At 39.9% G+C, this 21,511-nt stretch overlaps 1 protein-coding gene across 4 annotated transcripts in view; it reads right to left on the bottom strand.

The window, feature by feature from the left end:
- LOC126354385 (ankyrin repeat and BTB/POZ domain-containing protein 2) overlaps positions 1-21,511 on the bottom strand; it is a 592,792-nt gene that overhangs the window by 119,527 nt on the left and 451,754 nt on the right. For all 4 annotated transcript variants that reach the window (XM_050003989.1, XM_050003988.1, XM_050003986.1 and 1 more), the window contains one exon: positions 10,474-10,661. In XM_050003989.1, the coding sequence (XP_049859946.1) occupies positions 10,474-10,661 (188 nt within the window). The remainder of the gene's footprint in view (positions 1-10,473; positions 10,662-21,511) is intronic.

Here is a 21,511-nt window from a genome sequence, read left to right on the forward strand (position 1 = left end):
AGGATTTGAACCTGCAACTGTAGCAGTTGCGCAGTCCCAGACTGAAGCACCTAGAACCTCTCGGCCACTCATGCCGGCTAACATTAAGGAATTCCAACTATAAACATTGTTGCCTAGAATAATGCTTGTGGAAAGAGTAAGCAATATTTGTATATACATTGCTCTTCAGGCTAAAAAACTAAGCAATTTGATGGAATACAGTGAATTAATAGTTTTTCTGAGTGATAATTTTGTCTGATCAGTAATGAGAGTTAAGTTTGTCTTAGCATAAGGATCTGTTACTGTGCGAGTGTTTTTCAGTAGAGTCAATATTGCATTAGATAAGCAGAGCAGGTGTTTATTAATTAGATAATGAAGCAATAAGGAAATCATAAAATAATGAATAATATTATGGTTGTAATGGTTAGGAGGCCTGGCTCTGCAGTGGGGATATTTTTGAGAATGCACTCCACTAGTTAACTAAGTGAGAATGGTCAGAAATGTAAGTGAAATAATGGTGCTGACAGACATGATTAATGAAAAGATAACAGTATACAAACAAATGTGGTGTAACTGTATTGATGATCTAATTGTGAACTAGGCACTGCTTATATTGTGCAATTCATGAAACTAATAGCGCGAATGGGATCTTAACACAAAGAACAATATTTTAGTGATGTACAAGTAATATAACACTGCATCATTGTATCAATAGGTTACCTGAAAACTTCTATTAGTGCTCTGAGGAATTATAAGCTGAAAGTGGTAACACTGGGACAAAGAACAATAATTTTGCTGATTGCCTGATAACTGTGGTGCTAAACTGATGTGGATATTCTGACAAGTCAACTTTTTGGTAACATCTTGTGATTTTGCGAGGATTTAATTTTCTGTTTGAATGAGAGTAGTGTTCTAATTTGAGTTGAGAAGTGGGACAATGATTTGAAACAACTTCCATCCCCTTAATTTTGATTCAATAGTAATTAAGTTGTGTAATGGTGACTCTAATCTTTTTTCATAACGTAATGGTTAGTAAATCTATGCTACCGCACAACTTGAGTTTTTACAAGAAGTAATGTACATATTTTATGTGACAGTTTGCAAATGGAAAAGAAACCCAAACCTTTCAAGTATAACCAGTTTCAGACAGTTAAGACTTAGAGTAATGTTTTGTAGTGTAATGTGCACTTGATTTAAACTTTTCTAGTCCACACCTTTCATACTATGGTCAATTTTAGTGTTAATTAGGGTACTGTTATGAGAACTATGTACATATTTATGATGTAATGACTATCATCTGCTATTAGTGTTAAACAATTTTTTCTTAGACTTATTCAGAAGTGATAGTGTACAAAAATAGGGTATTTTGTCTGAATTTTTCATATTCTGCTGCAGACAAGAACCACCTCCAAGGGAACTGATCACAGTGCATTTCCTAACTAACCGCCACTTGGACCTGTTGAAGGTGTGGACAGCTTGGTGAGAAAATGTGTTGTTGTTGTTGTTGTGGTCTTCAGTCCAGAAACTGGTTTGATGCAGCTCTCCATGCTGCTCTATCCTGTGCATGCTTCTTGATATCCCAGTACCTACTGCAACCTGCATCCTTCTGAACCTGCTTAGTTTATTTGTCTCTTGGTCTCTTTCTATAGTTTTTACCCTTCACATTGCCCTCCAATACTAAACTGATGATCCCTTGATGCGTCAGAACATGTCCTACCAACCAATCCCTTCTTCTAGTCAAGTTGTGCCACAAATTTCTTTTCTCCCCATTTCTATTCAATATCTCCTCATTAGTTATGTGAGCTACCCATCTAATCTTCATCATTCTTCTGTAGCACAATATTTCGAAAGCTTCTATTCTCTTCTTGTATAAACTATTTATCGTCCACATTTCACTTCCATACATGGCAAAACTCCATACAAATACTTTCAGAAATGACTTCCTGACACTTAAATCTATACTCGATGTTAACAAATTTCTCTTCTTCAGAAACGCTTTCCTTGCCATTGCCAGTCTACATTTTATACCTTCTCTATTTCGACCATCATCAGTTATTTTGCTCCCCAAACAGCATAACTCATCTACTACTTAATTCCCTCAGTGTGTTAAAGATCATTAAAAGCGTGAAAGTGCTTGGGAAACTTTTCTCAACCCATGAGTATTTATTTTGTTCAGTAAGACAGGACTTGCACAAAAGTGTAGCTTGCAAGTATTTTGTGATCTGTATGTAATTACTTTGTGTGGGGATTTCTGTATGGCCAGTTCACATAAGTTATAATTTGAAAAACATATGTTCTGTATTCTTTAATAAGATTTCATACGTAACATTTCGGTGTGTAGATTTTAAACTCAATTTCTGGTGTCACTTGTGGTCATTGTATTGCCCATTTGGATATTAGCAATATCTATCTGGTCGTTCCAATGAGGGGCTGATGTGACGAAGCAAGCTGGGATAAATTTAATTACCCTCTTGTTTTGCCATCTGCCTCCTTGAATTCATTTTTTTCAATTTTAACTAAATACCATTAATGTACATGAATATAACCCGCATTTTCATAAAGGAGAAAGAATGGTCCTTAGTTTAAAAGAATATAACACCAGATCTAATTTTGTGCTTAGTTTTGTTAGCTTAGTTTAGTTAGCTTGTATGTAATTGGTTTTCTAATTTATTTTGACTACTCCTAGTTAGTATCTTTCATTATAGGGTGAAATCAGTAATTGTTTTGTAGCTTAAATTCTATTGTTGAAGTTAAACAAATATAAATTCTGTATTAATTATAAACATTTGGCAGGTGAAATGCTAGTAATCTTAAAGTATCTATTTAGCTCTCTTCAAAAACATGTTAGCTAAACCTGCCCTTCATTAATTCCAAGTAATTAACAGTTTTGTCAAAAGTATTTTTTTCACAACCATACATGTTAATTTCATCATTTAAACAAATAATTTGGCTTAACTCTTGCAGTAGAAGAAACTGTTCAAAGGAATCAATTTTTTGATGTATTCAGTTAACTTAATGAGTTAAGTTTTAATTGTAATTTCTGTAAATTAAACTTCAAACAATGTGTAGTTTCAGCACCTATTATTGTGACGATATATAGGGGCCCGATTTTTGGTCACGAGACAGTCAGTCCACAGCCGAGTTACAATGATAACTAAGCTTCACATTAACTGTGGAATAAGTGTTAAACAATTAGGCTGTGTGTTAAAATGCTGACAGTGTCTGCTCCATATGTACATAATTATTCTTCAAGAACTGTGAATCTTGTGGTTAGGTTTTTACTGCTCGTAGATGTTCAACAGTAAACTATTGTAGCAGTATGTGGAGGTTCACCTGTCAACTATTAATGAGGTTTATTGGAAGTTATAACAATAGTGCACTGGCCATATAACTGTGTATTATTAGGGGGTTGTGAAAAGTGACACTGAAGTACTGTAAAACGCAACTGTTCATCGGTCAGCTACATTATTAACCATAGTCAGTGTCCAAATTACAAACCCCAATTTTCAGCCAGTGTAGCATTCACTATGTCGACACTGAGGACAACAAACGAAGAAATAAAAAGCAGGTGGAACCGCTACAACGACCATGTCAATATTTGCATTACTTCAAGCACAGCTGGTGGAACATACTATGCAAGCCGCAACTTTGCAGGCAATTACCACCAACGATGTTGCTATCGCTCAACAAGGAGTTGCAGTCAATTTCCATTACCTACAAAATTATGCTTGTACCATACATGGTTTGTTATAGAGGCAAGGAAGTGCAACTCATCATGTGAAATAGGAAACACTATTGGAAGTCAGTAATGATGGTGATGACTTTCCAAATAACAGGTGTTAGCTTTTTGTTACCAAACAATTCATGACACAACTGTTCTTTGTGGACACAGGAGCCGATGGTTTGGTTTACCCTGCCAGCCACTTGCCTTGCTGTAGCCGTGGTGATTACTATCTCTTCGCTGACAATGACTCCCCCATCGATAAGTAACATTAGTGCTCAACATCGGTCTCCGGTATAGATTTGAATGACAGTTCATAGTCACCAAAGTGGTACACCCAATACTAGACGTGGACTTCTTGTCCTTTCAGGGCTGCTCACAGACCTTTGACACAACCATCTTCTGGAAATGACAACCAGTCTAAACAGCTACAGTGTATTTCATCACAGTGGCTGTGCTGGAGCACGAACAATAACAGTTGATTTACCATATATTACACTTCTTAGGCCATTTCCAGAAATTAGGACAGTCACCCACGCTTTCGCTAATGCAACATAACACAGTGCGCCACGTACTGACAACACCAGGCTCATCGATTCATGCACCACCACGATGTTTGAAACCCATAAAGTTAAAAGCAATGAAACAAGAGTTTGCCTCCAACCTGATGCAGGACTATGCACATAATGGGTACAGTACATGTGTCTTCTCTATGATTCATTTAGTGTGTGCATACTACCAAGTAACGGTCGCACTAAACAACATCCCCAAAACAGCTGTGAGTGCACCATCTGGACTTTCCAAATGAAATGCTGAGTGCTATTGACAAGGGATTTCAGATTGATTTCGTATTTCTGGATTTCTGGAAGGCTTTTGACACTGTACCACACAAGCAGTTTTTAGTGAAATTGCGTGCTTATGGAATATCGTCTCAATTATATGACTGGATTTGTGATTTCCTGTCAGAGAGGTCACAGTTCATAGTAACTGATGGATTGGTGTTCCTTATGTATATAAACAATTTGGGAGACAATCTGAGCAGCCGTCTTCAATTGTTTGCAGATGACGCTATCGTTTATCGACTAATAAAGTCATTAGAAGATCAAAACAAACTGCAAAATGATTTAGAAAAAATATCTGAATGGTGCAAAATGTAATTGTTGACCCTAAATAACTAAAAGTGTGAAGTCATCCACATGAGTACTAATAGGAACTCATTAAACTTCAGTTACACAATAAATCAGTCTAATCTAAAAGTCGTAAATTCAACTAAATATCTAGGTATTACAATAACAAACAACTTAAATGGGAAAGAACACATAGAAAATGTTGTGGGGAATGCTAACGAAAGGCTGCGCTTTATTGGCAGGACACATAGAAAATGCAACAGACCTACTAAGGAGACTGCCTACACTACGCTTGTCCGTCCTCTATTAGAATACTGCTGCGTGGTGTGGGATCCTTACCAGGTAGGACTGACAGAGTACATTCAAAATGTTCAAAGAAAGGCAGCATGTTTTGTATTATCGCGAAATATGGGAGAGAGTGTCACAGAAATGATACAGGATTTGGGCAGGAAATCATTAAAAGAAAGGCTTTATCGTTGCGATGAAATCTTCTCAGGAAATTCCAATCACCAACTTTCTCTTCTGAAATCGAAAATATTTTATTGATACCTACTTATTTAGGGCAGAACGATCGCCATGATTAAATAAGGGAAATCAGAGCTCCTACGGAAAGATACACGTTTTCATTCTTATAGTGCACTATACAAGATTGGAATAATAGAGAATTGTGAAGATGGTTCGATGAACCCTCTGCCAGGCACTTAAATGTGATTTGCAGGGATGAGCAGTCCCTCTCAAAATATACTGAGGGTCTCACTGAAGCCTTCACTGACCGTAATTATCCTGCCATCCTTGCACAAAAACAAAGCTCCCGTGCCTTATCTTTCCAGTCTCCCGCCACCTCCCAAAGTTCAAATGTGTGTGAAATTTTATGGGACTTAACTGCTAAGGTCAACAGTCACTAAGCTTACACACTACTTAAACTAAATTATCCAAAGGACAAACACACATACCCATGCCAGAGGGAGTACTCGAACCTCCAATGGGGAAAGCTGGACAGTCCATGACTGCAGCGCCTCCCAAAGTCCCACAGCCTAGTCACAGAGGAGCATTCCCCTCATAACTCAGTACCATCCGGGACTGGAGCAACTGAATTACATTCTCTGCTAGGGTTTCGATTACCTCTCATCGTGCTCTGAAATGAGAAATGTCCTGCCCACTATTCTTCCCACCCATCCTACTGTGGTATTCCGCCGTCCACCGAACATACACAATATACTCATCTTCCTTACACAACCCCTCTCCAAATCCCTTACCTCATGGGTCATACACCTGTAATAGACCTAGATGCAAGACCTGTTGCCGGCCAGAGTGGCCGTGCGGTTCTAGGCGCTACAGTCTGGAACCGAGCAACCATTACGGTCGCAGGTTCGAATCCTGCCTCGGGCATGGAGGTGTGTGATGTCCTTAGGTTAGTTAGATTTAATTAGTTCTAAGTTCTAGCCAACTGATGACCTCAGAAGTTAAGTCACATAGTGCTCAGAGCCATTTGAAACAAGACCTGTACCATTCATCCTACTACCACCGCCTACTCCAGTCTTGTCACTAACATCACCTAGCCCATCAAAGGCAGAGCTACCTGTGAAACCAGTCATGTGATTTACAAGCTAAGCTGCAACCACTGTGCTGCATTCTATGTAGGCATGACAACCAACAAGCTGTCTGTCTGTATGAATGGCCACCGACAAACTGTGGCCAAAAAACAAGTGGACCACCCTGTTGCAGAACATGCTGCCAAATGTGATATCCCTCATCCCAATGACTTCTTCACAGCCTGTGCCATATGGATCCTTCCCACCAACACCAGCTTTTCTGAATTGCGCAGGTGGGAACTTTCCCTGCAGTACATCCTACATTGCTGTAACCATCCTAGCCTCAATCTCCATTAGTCATTGTCCTAACCCATCCAGCCCCTCCCTGTTCCCATTCCTGCACTACACAGCCATCATTTCACCACCACACCCAGTCTTTTAATTTCTTTTTATTTCTCTCCTTTCCGCTACTTACCCCCTCCTCACCTTCTCTCCTGCCCTCCATCTAAACTGCAACACTTCACTGTCCGCCACTCCAACCATACTATCCTCCCTCCCCCCTCCCCGCCCCAGCCTCCTCCTTACCCCCGCCCAGTCGCCACTCCCATCATGCACTGGTGCTGCTGCTCGAACTGTGGTTTCAGTTCTCTGAGACTGCAGAGGTGTGTGCAAGTTGCGTTTGCATAAATGTGTGTACATGTGTGTATGTGCATCTACTGCTGACAAAGGCCTTTATGGCCAAAAGCTACAATTGTGTGAATCTTTTTGTTGTGCCTATTGCAACTTAGCATCTCCACTATATGGTGAGTAGCAACTTTCCTTCTCTGGTATTGTTTCATTCCATCCTGGATTTTCCATTGTTTACATCTACATCTACTTCTACATCCATACTCTGCAAGCCACCTGACGGTGTGTGGCGGAGGGTACCTTGAGTACCTCTATCGGTTCTCCCTTCTATTCCAGTCTCGTATAGTTCGTGGAAAGAAGGATTGTCGGTGTGCCTCTGTGTGGGCTCTAATCTCTCTGATTTTATCCTCATGGTCCTTCATGAGATTTATGTAAGAGGGAGCAATATACTACTTAATTCCTCGGTGAAGGTATGTTCTCGAAACTTCAACAAAAGCCTGTAAAGAGCTACTGAGCATCTCTCCTGCAGAGTCTTCCACTGGAGATTATCTATCATCTCTGTAACGCTTTTGCGATTAGTAAATGATTCCATAACGAAGCGCACTGCTCTCTGTTGGATCTTCTCCATCTCTTCTATCAACCCTACCTGGCATGGATCCCACACTGCTGAGCAGCATTCAAGCAGTGGGCGAACTAGCGTACTGTAACCTACTTCCTTTGTTTTCGGATTGCATTTCCTTAGGATTCTTCTTATGAATCTTAGTCTTGCATCTGCTTTACCGACGATCAACTTTATACGATCATTCCATTTTAAATTTCTCCTAAAGCGTACAGCCAGATAATTTATGGAATTAACTGCTTCCAGTTGCTGACCAGCTATATTGTAGCTAAATGATAGAGGATCTCTCTTTCTATGTATTTGCAGCACATTATACTTTTCTAAATTGAGATTCAGTTGCCATTCCCTGCACCATGCGTCAATTCTCTGCAGATCCTCCTGCATTTCAGTACAATTTTCCATTGTTACAACCTCTCGATATACCACAGCATCAACCGCAAAAAGCCTCAGTGAACTTCCGATGTCATCCACAAGGCCATTTATGTATATTGTGAATAGCAATGGTCCTATGACACTCCCCTGTGGCACACCTGAAATCACTCTTACTTCGGAAGACTTCTCTCCATTGAGAATGACATGCTGTGTTCTGTTATCTAGGAACTCTTCAATCCAGTCACACAATTGGTCCGATAGTCCATATGCTCTTACTTTGTTCATTAAACAACTGTGGAGAACTGTATCGAACGCCTTGCGGAAGTCAAGGTACACGGCATCTACCTGGGAACCCGTGTCTATGGCCCTCTGAGTCTCGTAGACAAATATACGTGAGCTGGGTTTCACACGATCGTCTTTTTCGAAACCCATGCTGATTCCTACAGAGCAGATTGCTAGTCTCCAGAAAAGTCATTATACTCAAACATAATACGTGTTCCAAAATTCTACAACTGATCGACGTTAGTGATATAGGTCTATAGTTCTACACATCTGTTCGACGTCCCTTCTTGAAAACGAGGATGACCTGTGCCCTTTTCCAATCCTTTGGAATCCTATGCTCTTCTAGAGACCTACAGTACACCACTGCAAGGAGGGGGGCAAGTTCCTTTGCGTACTCTGTGTAAAATCTAACTAGTATCCCATCAGGTCCAGTGGCCTTTCCTCTTTTGAGCGATTTTAATTGTTTCTCTATCCCCCTGTCATCTATTTTTATATTTACCATTTTGTCATCTGTGTGACAATCTAGAGAAGGAAGTATAGTGCATTTTTCTTCTGTGAAACAGCTTTGGAAAAAGACATTTAGTATTTCGGCCTTTAGTCTGTCATCCTCTGTTTCAGTACCATTTTGGTCACAAAGTGTCTGGACATTTTGTTTTGATCCACTTACCGCTTTGACATAAGACCAAAATTTCTTAGGATTTTCTGCCGAGTCAGTACATAGAACTTTACTTTCGAATTCATTGAATGCCTCTCGCATAGCCTTCCTCACACTACATTTCGCTTCGCGTAATTTTTGTTTTCCAAATTATCTTTCAGGTGCTCAGCCACAACAGCTGCTGAGCCAGGGGGCCTATAGAGACATCCAATTACCATGTCTGAGCCTGCTTTAAACGTGACTTTCACCCAAATTATTTCACATTTCGGATCTCCGTCAATTTCCTTCGATACTATTCCACTTCTTATCGCTATAAACATGCCTCCCCCTTCACTGTCTGGTCTGTCTCTGCGGTATTCATTCCAAATAGAGTTTAGAATTTCATTACTGTTTACATCTGGTTTCAGCCAACTTTCTGTCCCTAGTACTATGTGGGCATTGTGACCGTTTATTAATGAGAGCAGTTCTGGGACCTTTCAATAGACACTCCTGCAGTTTACTATTAGCACATTAATATTGTTATTCCCTGTTGCATTTTGCCTACTCCTACCTTGCCGTGTCTCAGGAGGCGTCTTGTCTGGCCTAGGGAGGGAATTCTCTAACCTAAAAAACCCACATGTGCACTCCACACATACTCCGCTACCCTTGTAGCCGCTTCCTACTTGTAGTGCATGCCTGACCTATTCAGGGGGACCCTACATTAAATACTGAATATGGAAGATTGAAGGAGTCACTGTCAGAACATGGACACAGTTGTTGCCAGCAAATGTGAATTGCAGACCTGGCCATGGTGGCAGCATGGGACAGGAAGTGGTAATTGAATACACTCCAGATCTTACAAGAAGAGTGATGCCACATTCTTTACATCTAACATGACAGCTTCAGGGGTAAGACATAACATTGCAGAATAGTTCTGTGAAATTTAGGTATGGACCCTGGTGTCCCTATATCAATAGCCACCTATGGCAACCACTAAACCACAGAGAAAGTCATTTTATAAACAACATATTGATTAATGTCCTTTGTCATTACCAATATTTCTCTGTTCTCAAAAAATAGCACTAATAATGATTATTGAAATAGTACTATAATTAAGCTACACATAAACTCCAAGGCTGAAAATTAGTATGAAGGAATCAGATGCATAGTTGCACATGTACTGACCAACCTGCCATAGCCTGTTTAGTGTCTGAAATATAGAGAATTTTAACAATATTTTAAAAACCCTTGTGATGGTCAGTCAACACCTTGTACGTCAATTAGGAAAATTTTGTAGGAATTCTTAAGACTTATGAAGTAGGTTACAACATAATTTGTATTATCATTACAATCTAATATTTCATGATCTTTGATATTACACTTAAACAATGGACATTTCTGATTCCTTTCCACATTCTAAAAACTTCTTTTTGTGGGCTCCATGGAATGCAGTTTGTGTCATGAAATGTCACAAGTCAATCACAAAGAAATTAAATTTTATTTTTGTAAGGAATTTTAGATAAGCACCTTATTGCTACTCTATGGGATACACTACTCGCTGTTATCTAGTTTTATCTTACCTGAAGCAATTCTTCCAGCATTAAGATGAGCATATGGCTGTAGAAGACCCCACAAGTCACCATTATTTGCTATAGCATGTTCAAACATTGTTGCAGAAAGTATAGTGTCACATTCATTTGGCAGACACTGCAAAATTATTTCTTCTAGCAGATTTTCGATACCAGCAGCCAAGTAGACAGCAGCATATCTGTGGATAGTTTATGGTATCAAAATATTTACTGTTCTCAGGGATAAAAAATACTTTATTATATCAAGTGCTATGTTGAACAAGCATGTTAACTGTATACATTGATGAAATAAAGCATTATGAACACTTTCCACCACAAAATTTTCTCTCTGCAGTGATGTGTGCTGTTATATAACTTCCTGGCAGATTGAAACTGTCTCCGCAATAGCCCTTCTTCCAGGAATGTTAGACTTCCAAGTTTCACAGAAGAGCTTCTGTGAAGTCTAAAAGGTAGGACATGAGGTACAAGTGGAAGTAAAGCTCTGATGACAGGTTGTGAATCATGGTTCGATAGCTCAGTCTGTAGAGCACTTGGCCACAAAAGGTAACGGTTGTGAGTATGAGTCTCCGTCTGGCATATAGTTTTAATCTGCGAGGCAGTTTCATTATGAATACTTATTTGACAAGTAGGTTTCTGGAGGTACAATTACTATATTATGGAAAGGATATATTACTACTCACCATAGAGCGGAGATGCTGAGTTGCAGATAGGCTCAACAAAAGGCCTCTTTGGTGGAAAGCTTACTTATTTGACAGACTTTTTGTTGTCTCTATCTGTTACTGAGCATGTCTGCTATATGGTAAGTACTAATCTATCCTTTTTATAATACTGTAACTATTCCATCCTAAATTTTCTGGAGGTATGTGATACCAAATGTCTATTCCCACAAATCATGGCTTGGTGGTTAGTGGGTACAGCACTGGTGACCGACAGAGTCCCTGGTGTTCTCAGATCAGGTGAATTTGATGGCCAAGATATCAACATCCTCCTCAAAACACTGCAGCATAATTATGGAATTGAGACATGGAAAAGTATCCTGATGGAAGATGTCATCACCATTAAGGAAGACATTAATTATGTTTGCATAGTCCACAACTGTCATGGAGCCTTTGATTATTACCACACATCCCTTGGAAACCCCAGTAAACATCCTCTACAGAATAACATTGCGTCCACTGGCCTGTGTCCATGGCACGGTGCACATTTCTTCGAGTGATGTGCCTGGATGATGCCTATCCATATACAACCATTGACTTGGTGTAACAATAAATATGATTCATCTGACCAGGTGACACTTTTCCACTGATCCTTCAATCTCAATGATCTCATGTGCATTGCAATCACACTGATGATGTCATTGAGTCAACACGGGAACATTTAGGAATCACCTGTTGAGAGCCCCCACATTCAACAATATGCGCTAACCAGTGTGTTCCAAAACATTTGTGCCTACACCAATGTTGCATTCTGTCATCAGAGCTGCCACAAGATCACCATCTATCATGTGTTACAGGGTGAGCAAGCCTGCAATCTCCACATCCTGTGATGAGGTGTAGTGTCCAACCAACTTATAACCTATTTGTGGTTTCACTAGCCTTCAACTATTTTCCAATAGATGCTCATCACAGTAACTCAGGAACAGCTGACTAGCTTCACTATTTCTGAAATGCTCATTCCTAGGCACTGGATTACAACAGTCAGTCCTTTGTTGAAGTTACTTATGTCAGTGAATTTCCCTATTTGCACTCACAGCTCATATTCCACTGCTTAGTGTCACTCCCTCTAGTAGGTCACAGAGTCTCAGGTTTGATTACTTGTCAACCCAGAGGTGGTCCCTCCCCCCCCCTCTCTCTCTCTCTCTCTCAAGTCAGGGGCTAAGTGTTTGTGTTTTCCTAATCACTTCATGCCATCTTCATCTATACAATAAGTCCCTGAGGTGGCATCCAATATAATGACTTGAACCACGCAGCCAGACAATCCCAGATGGCATCTCCTGGCCATTAATATCATATTGTCATTTTCCTTCTTACCCCCTATTTATGACCTGTATTATCACTAGAATGATTCCCAGTTTGTCTCTGCTCTTTTATATGTTTTCCTTACCATATCACATACTGACAATGCTGCAAGGCAGAATTCGATCTAGTTGCGGGCAGTGGTCATAATGTTTGGCTCATCAGTGTAAGTGCTGAAATGACAAATTCATGCATGAACAAATTTATGCATGTAAATAAAGTTCCTATGAAAGAAGAGGAAGAGAAATAAATCTTTGAGCCAAGATGGCCCTTCAGACTATCTGTGGGCATCGATATTATGTGGTACACTCACTGCAGTATACACAATTCAATTCTCTATCAATTCAAAGTGAAGCCTTTATCAACATTGTTGTTGTTGTGGTCTTCAGTCCTGAGACTGGTTTGATGCAGCTCTCTATCCTGTGCAAGCCTCTTCATCTCCCAGTACCCACTGCAACCTACATCCTTCTGAATCTGCGTAGTGTAGTCATCTCTTGGTCTCCCTCTACGATTTTTACCCTCCACGCTGCCCTCCAATACTAAATTGGTGATACCTTGATGCCTCAGAACATGTCCTACCAACCGATCCCGTCTTCTGGTCAAGTTGTGCCACAAACTTCTCTTCTCCCCAATCCTATTCAATACATCCTCATTAGTTATGTGATCTAACCATCTAATCTTCAGCATTCTTCTGTAGCACCACATTTCAAAAGCTTCTATTCTCTTCTTGTCCAAACTATTTATCGTCCATGTTTCACTTCCATACATGGCAACACTCCATACAAATACTTTCAGAAATGACATCCTCACACTTAAATCACTACTCGATGTTAACAAATTTCTCTTCTTCAGAAACGTTTTCCTTGCCATTGCCAGTCTACATTTTATATCCTCTCTACTTTGACCATCATCAGTTATTTTGCTCCCCAAATAGCAAAACTCCTTTACTATTTTAAGTGTCTCATTTCCTAATCTAATTCTCTCAGCATCACCCGACTTAATTCAACTACATTCCATTATCCTCGTTTTGCTTTTGTTGATGTTCATCTTGTATCCTCCTTTCAAGACACTGTCCATTCCATTCAACTGCTCTTCCAAGTCCTCAGCTGTCTCTGACAGAATTACAATGTCATTGGCGAACCTCAAAGTTTTTATTCCTTCTCCATGGACTTTAATACCTACTCCGAATTTTTCTTTTGTTTCCTTTACTGCTTGCTCAATATACAGATTGAATAACATCGGGGATAGGCTACAACCCTGTCTCACTCCCTTACCAACCACTGCCTCCCTTTCATGCCCCTAGACTCTTATAACTGTCATCTGGTTTCTGTACAAATTGTAAATAGCCTTTCGCTCCCTGTATTTTACCCCTGCCACCTTCAGAATTTGAAAGAGAGTATTCCAGTCAACATTGTCAAAAACTGTCTCTAAGTTTACAAATGCTAGAAATGTAGGTTTGCCTTTCCTTAATCTTTCTTCTAAGATAAGTCGTAAGGACAGTATTGACTCATGTGTTCCAGTATTTGTACGAAATCCAAACTGATCTTCCCCGAGGTCGGCTTCTACTAGTTTTCCATTCGTCTGTAAAGAATTCGTGTTAGTATTTTGCAGCAGTGGCTTATTAAACTGATTGTTCGGTAATTTTCACATCTGTCAACACCTGCTTTCTTTGGGATTGGAATTATTATATTCTTCTTGAAGTCTGAGGGTATTTCGCCTGTTTCATACATCTTGCTCACCAGATGGTAGAGTTTTGTCAGGACTGGCTCTCCCAAGGCCGTCAGTAGTTCCAATAGAATGTTGTCTACTCCAAGGGCCTTGTTTCGACTCAGGTCTTTCAGTGCTCTGTCAAATTCTTCACGCAGTATCATATCTCCCATTTCATCTTCATCTACATCCTCTTCCATTTCCATAATATTGTCCTCAAGTACATCGCCCTTGTATAGACCCTCTATATACTCCTTCCACCTTTCTGCTTTCCCTTCTTTGCTTAGAACTGGTTTTCCATCTGAGCTCTTGATGTTCATACAAGTGGTTTTCTTTTCCACAAAGGTCTCTTTAATTTTCCTGTAGGCAGTATCTATCTTACCCCTAGTGAGATAAGCCTCTACATCCTTACATTTGTCCTCTAGCCATCCCTGCTTAGCCATTTTGCATTTCCTGTCAATCTCATTTTTGAGATGTTTGTATTCCTTTTTGCCTGCTTTACTTACTGCATTTTTATATTTTCTCCTTTCATCAATTAAATTCAATTTGTCTTTTGTTACCCAAGGATTTCTACTAGCCCTCGTCTTTTTACCTACTTGATCCTCTGCTGCCTTCACTACTTCATCCCTCAAAGCTATCCATTCTTCTTCTTCTGTATTTCTCTCCCCCATTCCTGTTAATTTTTCCCTTATGCTCTCCCTGAAACTCTGTACAACCTCTGGTTCTTTCAGTTTATCCAGGTCCCATCTCCTTAAATTTCCACCTTTTTGCAGTTTCTTCAGTTTTAATCTACAGGTCATAACCAATAGGTTGTGGTCAGAGTCCACATCTGCCCTTGGAAATGTCTTACAGTTTAAAACCTGGTTCCTAAATCTCTGTCTTACCATTATATAATCTATCGGATACCTTTTCGTATCTCCAGGGTTCTTCCATGTATACAACCTTCTTTCATGATTCTTAAACCAATTGTTAGCTATGATTAAGTTGTGCTCTGTGCAAAATTCTACCAGGCGGCTTCCTCTTTCATTTCTTAGCCCCAATCCAGATTCACCTACTATGTTTCCTTCTCTCCCTTTTCCTACACTTGAATTCCAGTCACCCATGACTATTAAATTTTTGTCTCCCTTCACTATCTGAATAATTTCTTTTATTTCATCATACATTTCTTCAATTTATTCGTCATCTGCAGAGCTAGTTGGCATATAAACTTGTACTACTGTAGTAGGTGTGGGCTTCGTATCTATCTTGGCCACAATAATGCATTCACTATGCTGTTTGTAGTAGCTTACCCGCATTCCTATTTTTCTATTCATTATCAAACCTACTCCCGCATTACCCCTATTTGATTTTGTATTTATAACCCTGTATTCGCCTGACCAAAAGTCTTGTTCATTCTGCCACCGAACTTCACTAATTCCCACTATATCTAACTTTAACCTATCCATTTCCATTTTTAAATTTTCTAACCTACCTGCCCGATTAAGGGGACTATCTTTACCTCCGGAATATTTTACCCAAGAGGACGCCATCATTCTTTAATCATACAGTAAAGCTGCATGCCCTTGTGAAAAATGACGGCCGTAGTTTCCCCTTGCTTTCAGCCATTTGCAGTACCAGCACAGCAAGGCCGTTTTGGTTATTGCTACAAGGCCAGATCAGTCAATCATCCATTCCTCACATATGGAGTAGTATATGAAGAGGTTGTGTCATGCTGGAGATACTTTGATTCTATGTGCCAGTTACGTGTTCTCTAGTTGTTCAGTTAAAGTATCGAAAAAGTAAGGATGTAATGAAATGTGATATGTACCCAATCCAGCAAAATTAGTGCTCATACATTCTTTTAGCATCAGAAGAGCTACACATCAGTAAGGCAACTCAAACAATACTCTACACTGCTGGTATTACTATTACTGCTAAATTCTACAGTGTCAAATAACTGAATTTAAAAAAGAGCTATAAAATTCATCTACCGACTCCAAACATACAGCCTACGTATGTTATTAAACCCCCCCATGAACCATGGACCTTGCCATTGGTGGGAAGGCTTGCGTGCCTCAGCAATACAGATAGCCATACCGTAGGTACAACCACAACTGACAGGTTTCAGATAGATTATATAGTGGTAAGACAGAGATTTAGGAATCAGGTTTTAAATTGTAAGACATTTCCAGGGGCAGATGTGGACTCTGACCACAATCTATTGGTTATGACTTGTAGATTAAAACTGAAGAAACTGCAAAAAGGTGGAAATTTAAGGAGATGGGACCTGGATAAACTGGAAGAACCAGAGGTTGTACAGAGTTTCAGGGAGAGCATAAGGGAGCAATTGACAGGAATTGGGGAAAGAAATACAATAGAAGAAGAATGGGTAGCTTTGAGGGATGAAGTAGTGAAGGCAGCAGAGGATCAAGTAGGTAAAAAGACGAGGACTAGTAGAAATCCTTGCGTAGAGAAGAAAAATTGAATTTAATTGATGAAAGGAGAAAATATAAAAATGCAGTAAATGAAGCAGGCAAAAAGGAATACAGACGTCTCAAATACAAGATCGACAGGAAGTGCAAAATGGCTAAGCAGGGATGGCTAGAGGACAAATGTAAGGATGTAGAGGCTTATCTCACTAGGGGTAAGATAGATACTGCCTACAGGAAAATTAAAGAGACCTTTGGAGATAAGAGAACCACTTGTACGAACATCAAGAGCTCAGATGGAAATCCAGTTCTAAGCAAAGAAGGGAAAGCAGAAAGGTGGAAGGAGTATATAGAGGGTCTATACAAGGGCGATGTACTTGAGGACAATATTATGGAAATGGAAGAGGATGTAGATGAAGATGAAATGGGAGATACAATACTGCGTGAATAGTTTGACACAGCACTGAAAGACCTGAGTCGAAACAAGGCCCCCGGAGTAGACAACATTCCATTGGAACTACTGACGGCCTTGGGAGAGCCAGTCCTGACAAAACTCTACCATCTGGTGAGCAATATGTATGAGACAGGTGAAATACCCTCAGACTTCAAGAAGAATATTATAATTCCAATCCCAAAGAAAGCAGGTGTTGACAGATGTGAAAATTACCGAACTGTCAGTTTAATAAGTCACAGTTGCAAAATACTAACACGAATTCTTTACAGACGAATGGAAAAACTAGTAGAAGCTAACCTCGGGGAAGATCAGTTTGGATTCCATAGAAATGTTGGAACACGTGAGGCAATACTGACCCTACGACTTATCTTAGAAGCTAGATTAAGGAAGGGCAAACCGACGTTTCTAGCATTTGTAGACTTAGAGAAAGCTTTTGACAATGTTGACTGGAATACTCTCTTTCAAATTCTGAAGGTGGGAGGGGTAAAATACAGGGAGCGAAAGGCTATTTACAATTTGTACAGAAACCAGATGGCAGTTATAAGAGTCGAGGGACATGAAAGGGAAGCAGTGGTTGGGAAGGGAGTGAGACAGGGTTGTAGCCTCTCCCCGATGTTGTTCAATCTGTATATTGAGCAAGCAGTAAAGGAAACAAAAGAAAAGTTCGGAGTATGTATTAAAATCCATGGAGAAGAAATAAAAACTTTGAGGTTTGGCGATGACATTGTAATTCTGTTAGAGACAGCAAAGGACTTGGAAGAGCAGTTGAACGGAATGGATAGTGTCTTGAAAGGAGGATACAAGATGAACATCAACAAAAGCAAAACAATGATAATGGAATGTAGTCGAATTAAGTCGGGTGATGCTGAGGGTATTAGATTAGGAAATGAGACACTTAACGGAGTAAAGGAGTTTTGCTATTTGGGGAGCAAAATAACTGACGGTGGTTGAAGTAGAGAGGATATAAAATGAAGACTGGCAATGGCAAGGAAAGCGTTTCTGAAAAAGAGAAATTCGTTAACATCGAATATAGATTTATGTATCAGGAAGTCGTTTCTGAAAGTATTTGTATGGAGTGTAGCCATGTATGGAAGTGAAACATGGACTATAAATAGTTTGGAAAAGAAGAGAATAGAAGCTTTCGAAATGTGGTGCTACAGAAGAATGCTGAAGATTAGATGGGTAGATCACATAACTAATGAGGAAGTATTGAATAGGATTGGGGAGAAGAGAAGTTTGTGGCACAACTTGACCAGAAGAAGGGATCGGTTGGTAGGACACGTTCTGAGGCATCAAGGTATCACCAATTTAGTATTGGAGGGCAGCGTGGAGGGTAAAAATCGTAGAGGAAGACCAAGAGATTCAGAAGGATGTAGGCTGCAGTAGTTACTCGGAGACGAAGAGACTTGTACAGGATAGAGTAGCATGGAGAGCTGCATCAAACCAGTCTCAGGACTGAAGACCACAACAACAAACAACATGTGAGGAAACACGTTAACTACAGTTTTTGTAATAAGTGGATTACTAAACCTGGTACGATTGTCTGAAGACCAAGATTTCCAGACCTAAAACTTAGTTTTTTTTTTTATTTATGGTGTTGGATGATGATGAGAGTGTACATGAGAAAAGTTAGATGTCTCAGATGAAACATAAGCTGCATCATGAATACTGCTGCTCCCATTAAGCAACACTGATATACACTGAGGTGATAAATCTCACGGGTTACCTCCTAATATCTTGGCGGACCACCTTTTGCCTGGTGTAGTGCAGCAGCTCACTGTGGCATGGACTCAACAAGTCATTGGAAGACATGTGCAGGGATACTGAGCCATGCTGCCTCTATTGCTGTCTGTAATTGCGAAACTCTTGATGGTGCAGGATTTTGTGCATGAACTGACCTCTCGATTATGTCCCACAAATGTTTGAGGAAATTCATATTGGGAGATCTGGGTGGCCAAATCATTCGCTTGAATTGTCCAGTATGTTCTTCAAAGCAACTGTGAGCAATTGAGGTCCAGTGACATGATGCTTGTTATCCATAAAATTCCTTCGTTTTTCGGGAACTTGATGTTCATGAATACCTGCAAATGGTCTCCAAATAGCCAAACAAAACCAATTCCAGTCAATGAATGCTTCAATTGGACCAGAGGACCTGGTCCATTCCATGTAAACACAGCCCACACAATTATGGTGTCACCACCAGCCAGTACAGTACCTAGTTGACAACTTGGACCCATGGCTTTGTGGAGTCTGCACCACACTTGAACCCTACCATCAGCTCTCACCAGCTGGAATTGGTACTCACCTGGCCAGGCCACAGTTTTCCAGTCATCTAGGGTCCAACTGATATCAGCATGAGCCCAGGAGTGACTCTGAAGGTGATGTCACGCTGTTAGCAAAAGCACTCACATCACTCTTCAGCTGCCATAGCCCCTGAACACCAAATTTTGGTACACTGTGTTAATCAATATGTTCATCATATGCCCCACAGGAATTTCTGTGGCTATTTCATGCAGTGACGCTTTCCTGTTAGCACTGACAATTCTACACAAACACTGTTGCTCTCAGTCATTAAGTGTAGGCCACTGACAACTCTGTTGCCCATGATGATGGGTAATGCCTGAAATTTGGTATTCTTGGCACACTCTTCACAATGTCAATTCTCTAACAATTTCTGAGATGGAATGTCCTATGTGTCTAGCTCCAACTACCATCCCACATTCATGCAGCTATAATCACGTTGGAAATCTTTTCACCTGAAGCATCTGACCACAAATGATAGTTTCACCAAGGCACTGCCCTTTTATACCTTGTGAACAGAATCCTACCACCATCAGTAGATCTGCATATCACTGTCCCATGACTTTTGTCATCTCAGTGCACACAAAGACAAGAAACGACACGTCCTCTTGGGCGTACAAAAATATGCTCTGATGTTAATATTCCACTGTTTGAAAACTAATTATCAGCTGTTTAAGATTGATTTCAGTATGTGGTAATCATACTGTGAACTGCTGAAAATATCTTATAAACTGTTGTAAATTTATAATTTGACACATAAAAACGTCAATAAAAAACACAAGGAAATAAATAAGACAACAAAACCAGTTGTATAATATAAATAAACATTTACAACCTTCTGGTTCACAAACACTTCAAAAACAAAGTACCTGGTCATATGAACATACTTTGCTATAAATGACAGTTTAAGTTGCCTTGTGATATACTGACCATTCCTTCAAAGGCGTCTTGCATACATATGTAACATTGCTCTTCTAGATATGCTCTTTAGCCCATGCTTGTACCAATTACGAACACCCCATACTTCTAATTATTTATACAGCCACTTCTCTGTATGTCAGGCTTGTTTCATACCATCTACATTATTATCTTCATATAATTTGCACCAATATTGACATCCGCATTTATGTAGATAACCTGAAACCACAGTCAAGGGCATGCCAGATTTCATGGCAGAAGATACCTGACATAGTGCCACATTTTAAGGTTTCCTCCCATTGCATTTGGGCATGGAGTGTCAGAAGACAGAGGTTTAAATGCCTCTGTGCAGACTGTAAATAGTTTAACTTTGTAGTCCCTATGGGGATGACACACATGGGGCTCTAGTATATTCCTAGATTCCTCACTTAAGATACTCAAAACTTTCTAAAGAGGCTTTTGTGGGATACCAGGCATCTAACTTCAAGTTCTGCCAATTCAAGGTTTTCAGAATTTCCGTGATACTCCAACGTGAGTCAAGCAAACCTGTGGTCTTATTTGTATATATTCAGTATCTCTTGTTCGTCCTATTTGATATGTGTACCAGGCACTTGAACAATGCTAAGGTAGGATGCAGCCTCCTCTATATACTGACTAGATTTCCAGAGTATCCCCCTAATAATCCAAAGCCTGCCACTTGCTTTACTCATGATTTTGTTTATGTGATCATTCCATTTACATTGCCACAATTTTTTACATCAAGTTATTTGTGAGAGCTGCATCAAATCAGTCTCAGGATTGAAGACAACAACAACAACAACAACATTTGTGTGAGTTGACTCATTTGCATTGCATTGCTACTGTGGTCATAAGATACAACTTTTTTGTGTTTTGTGTAGAGCGCGTGCGCACCCACTCACACAAGCACAATGTGCACATACATGCGCACACGCGCACACACACACACACACACACACACACACACACACACACACACATGTAAATCAACCTTTACTTTTAAATCTACATGCATACTTCATAAACTACTGTGAAGTGCATGGCAGAGGGTACTACTGGTAGAAATGTTAGGGTTTCTTCATGTTACAATTGTATATAGAGTGTGGAAAGAGTAACTGCCTAAATGCCTCTGTGCATGCTATAATTATCTAATTTTGTCTTCACAGGCCTTACAGTGGTGATTTCTAGGGTGCTGAAGAATATATCTA

Source organism: Schistocerca gregaria, chromosome 3 (genome assembly GCF_023897955.1).
Source record: "Schistocerca gregaria isolate iqSchGreg1 chromosome 3, iqSchGreg1.2, whole genome shotgun sequence".
Taxonomy (NCBI): domain Eukaryota; kingdom Metazoa; phylum Arthropoda; class Insecta; order Orthoptera; family Acrididae; genus Schistocerca; species Schistocerca gregaria.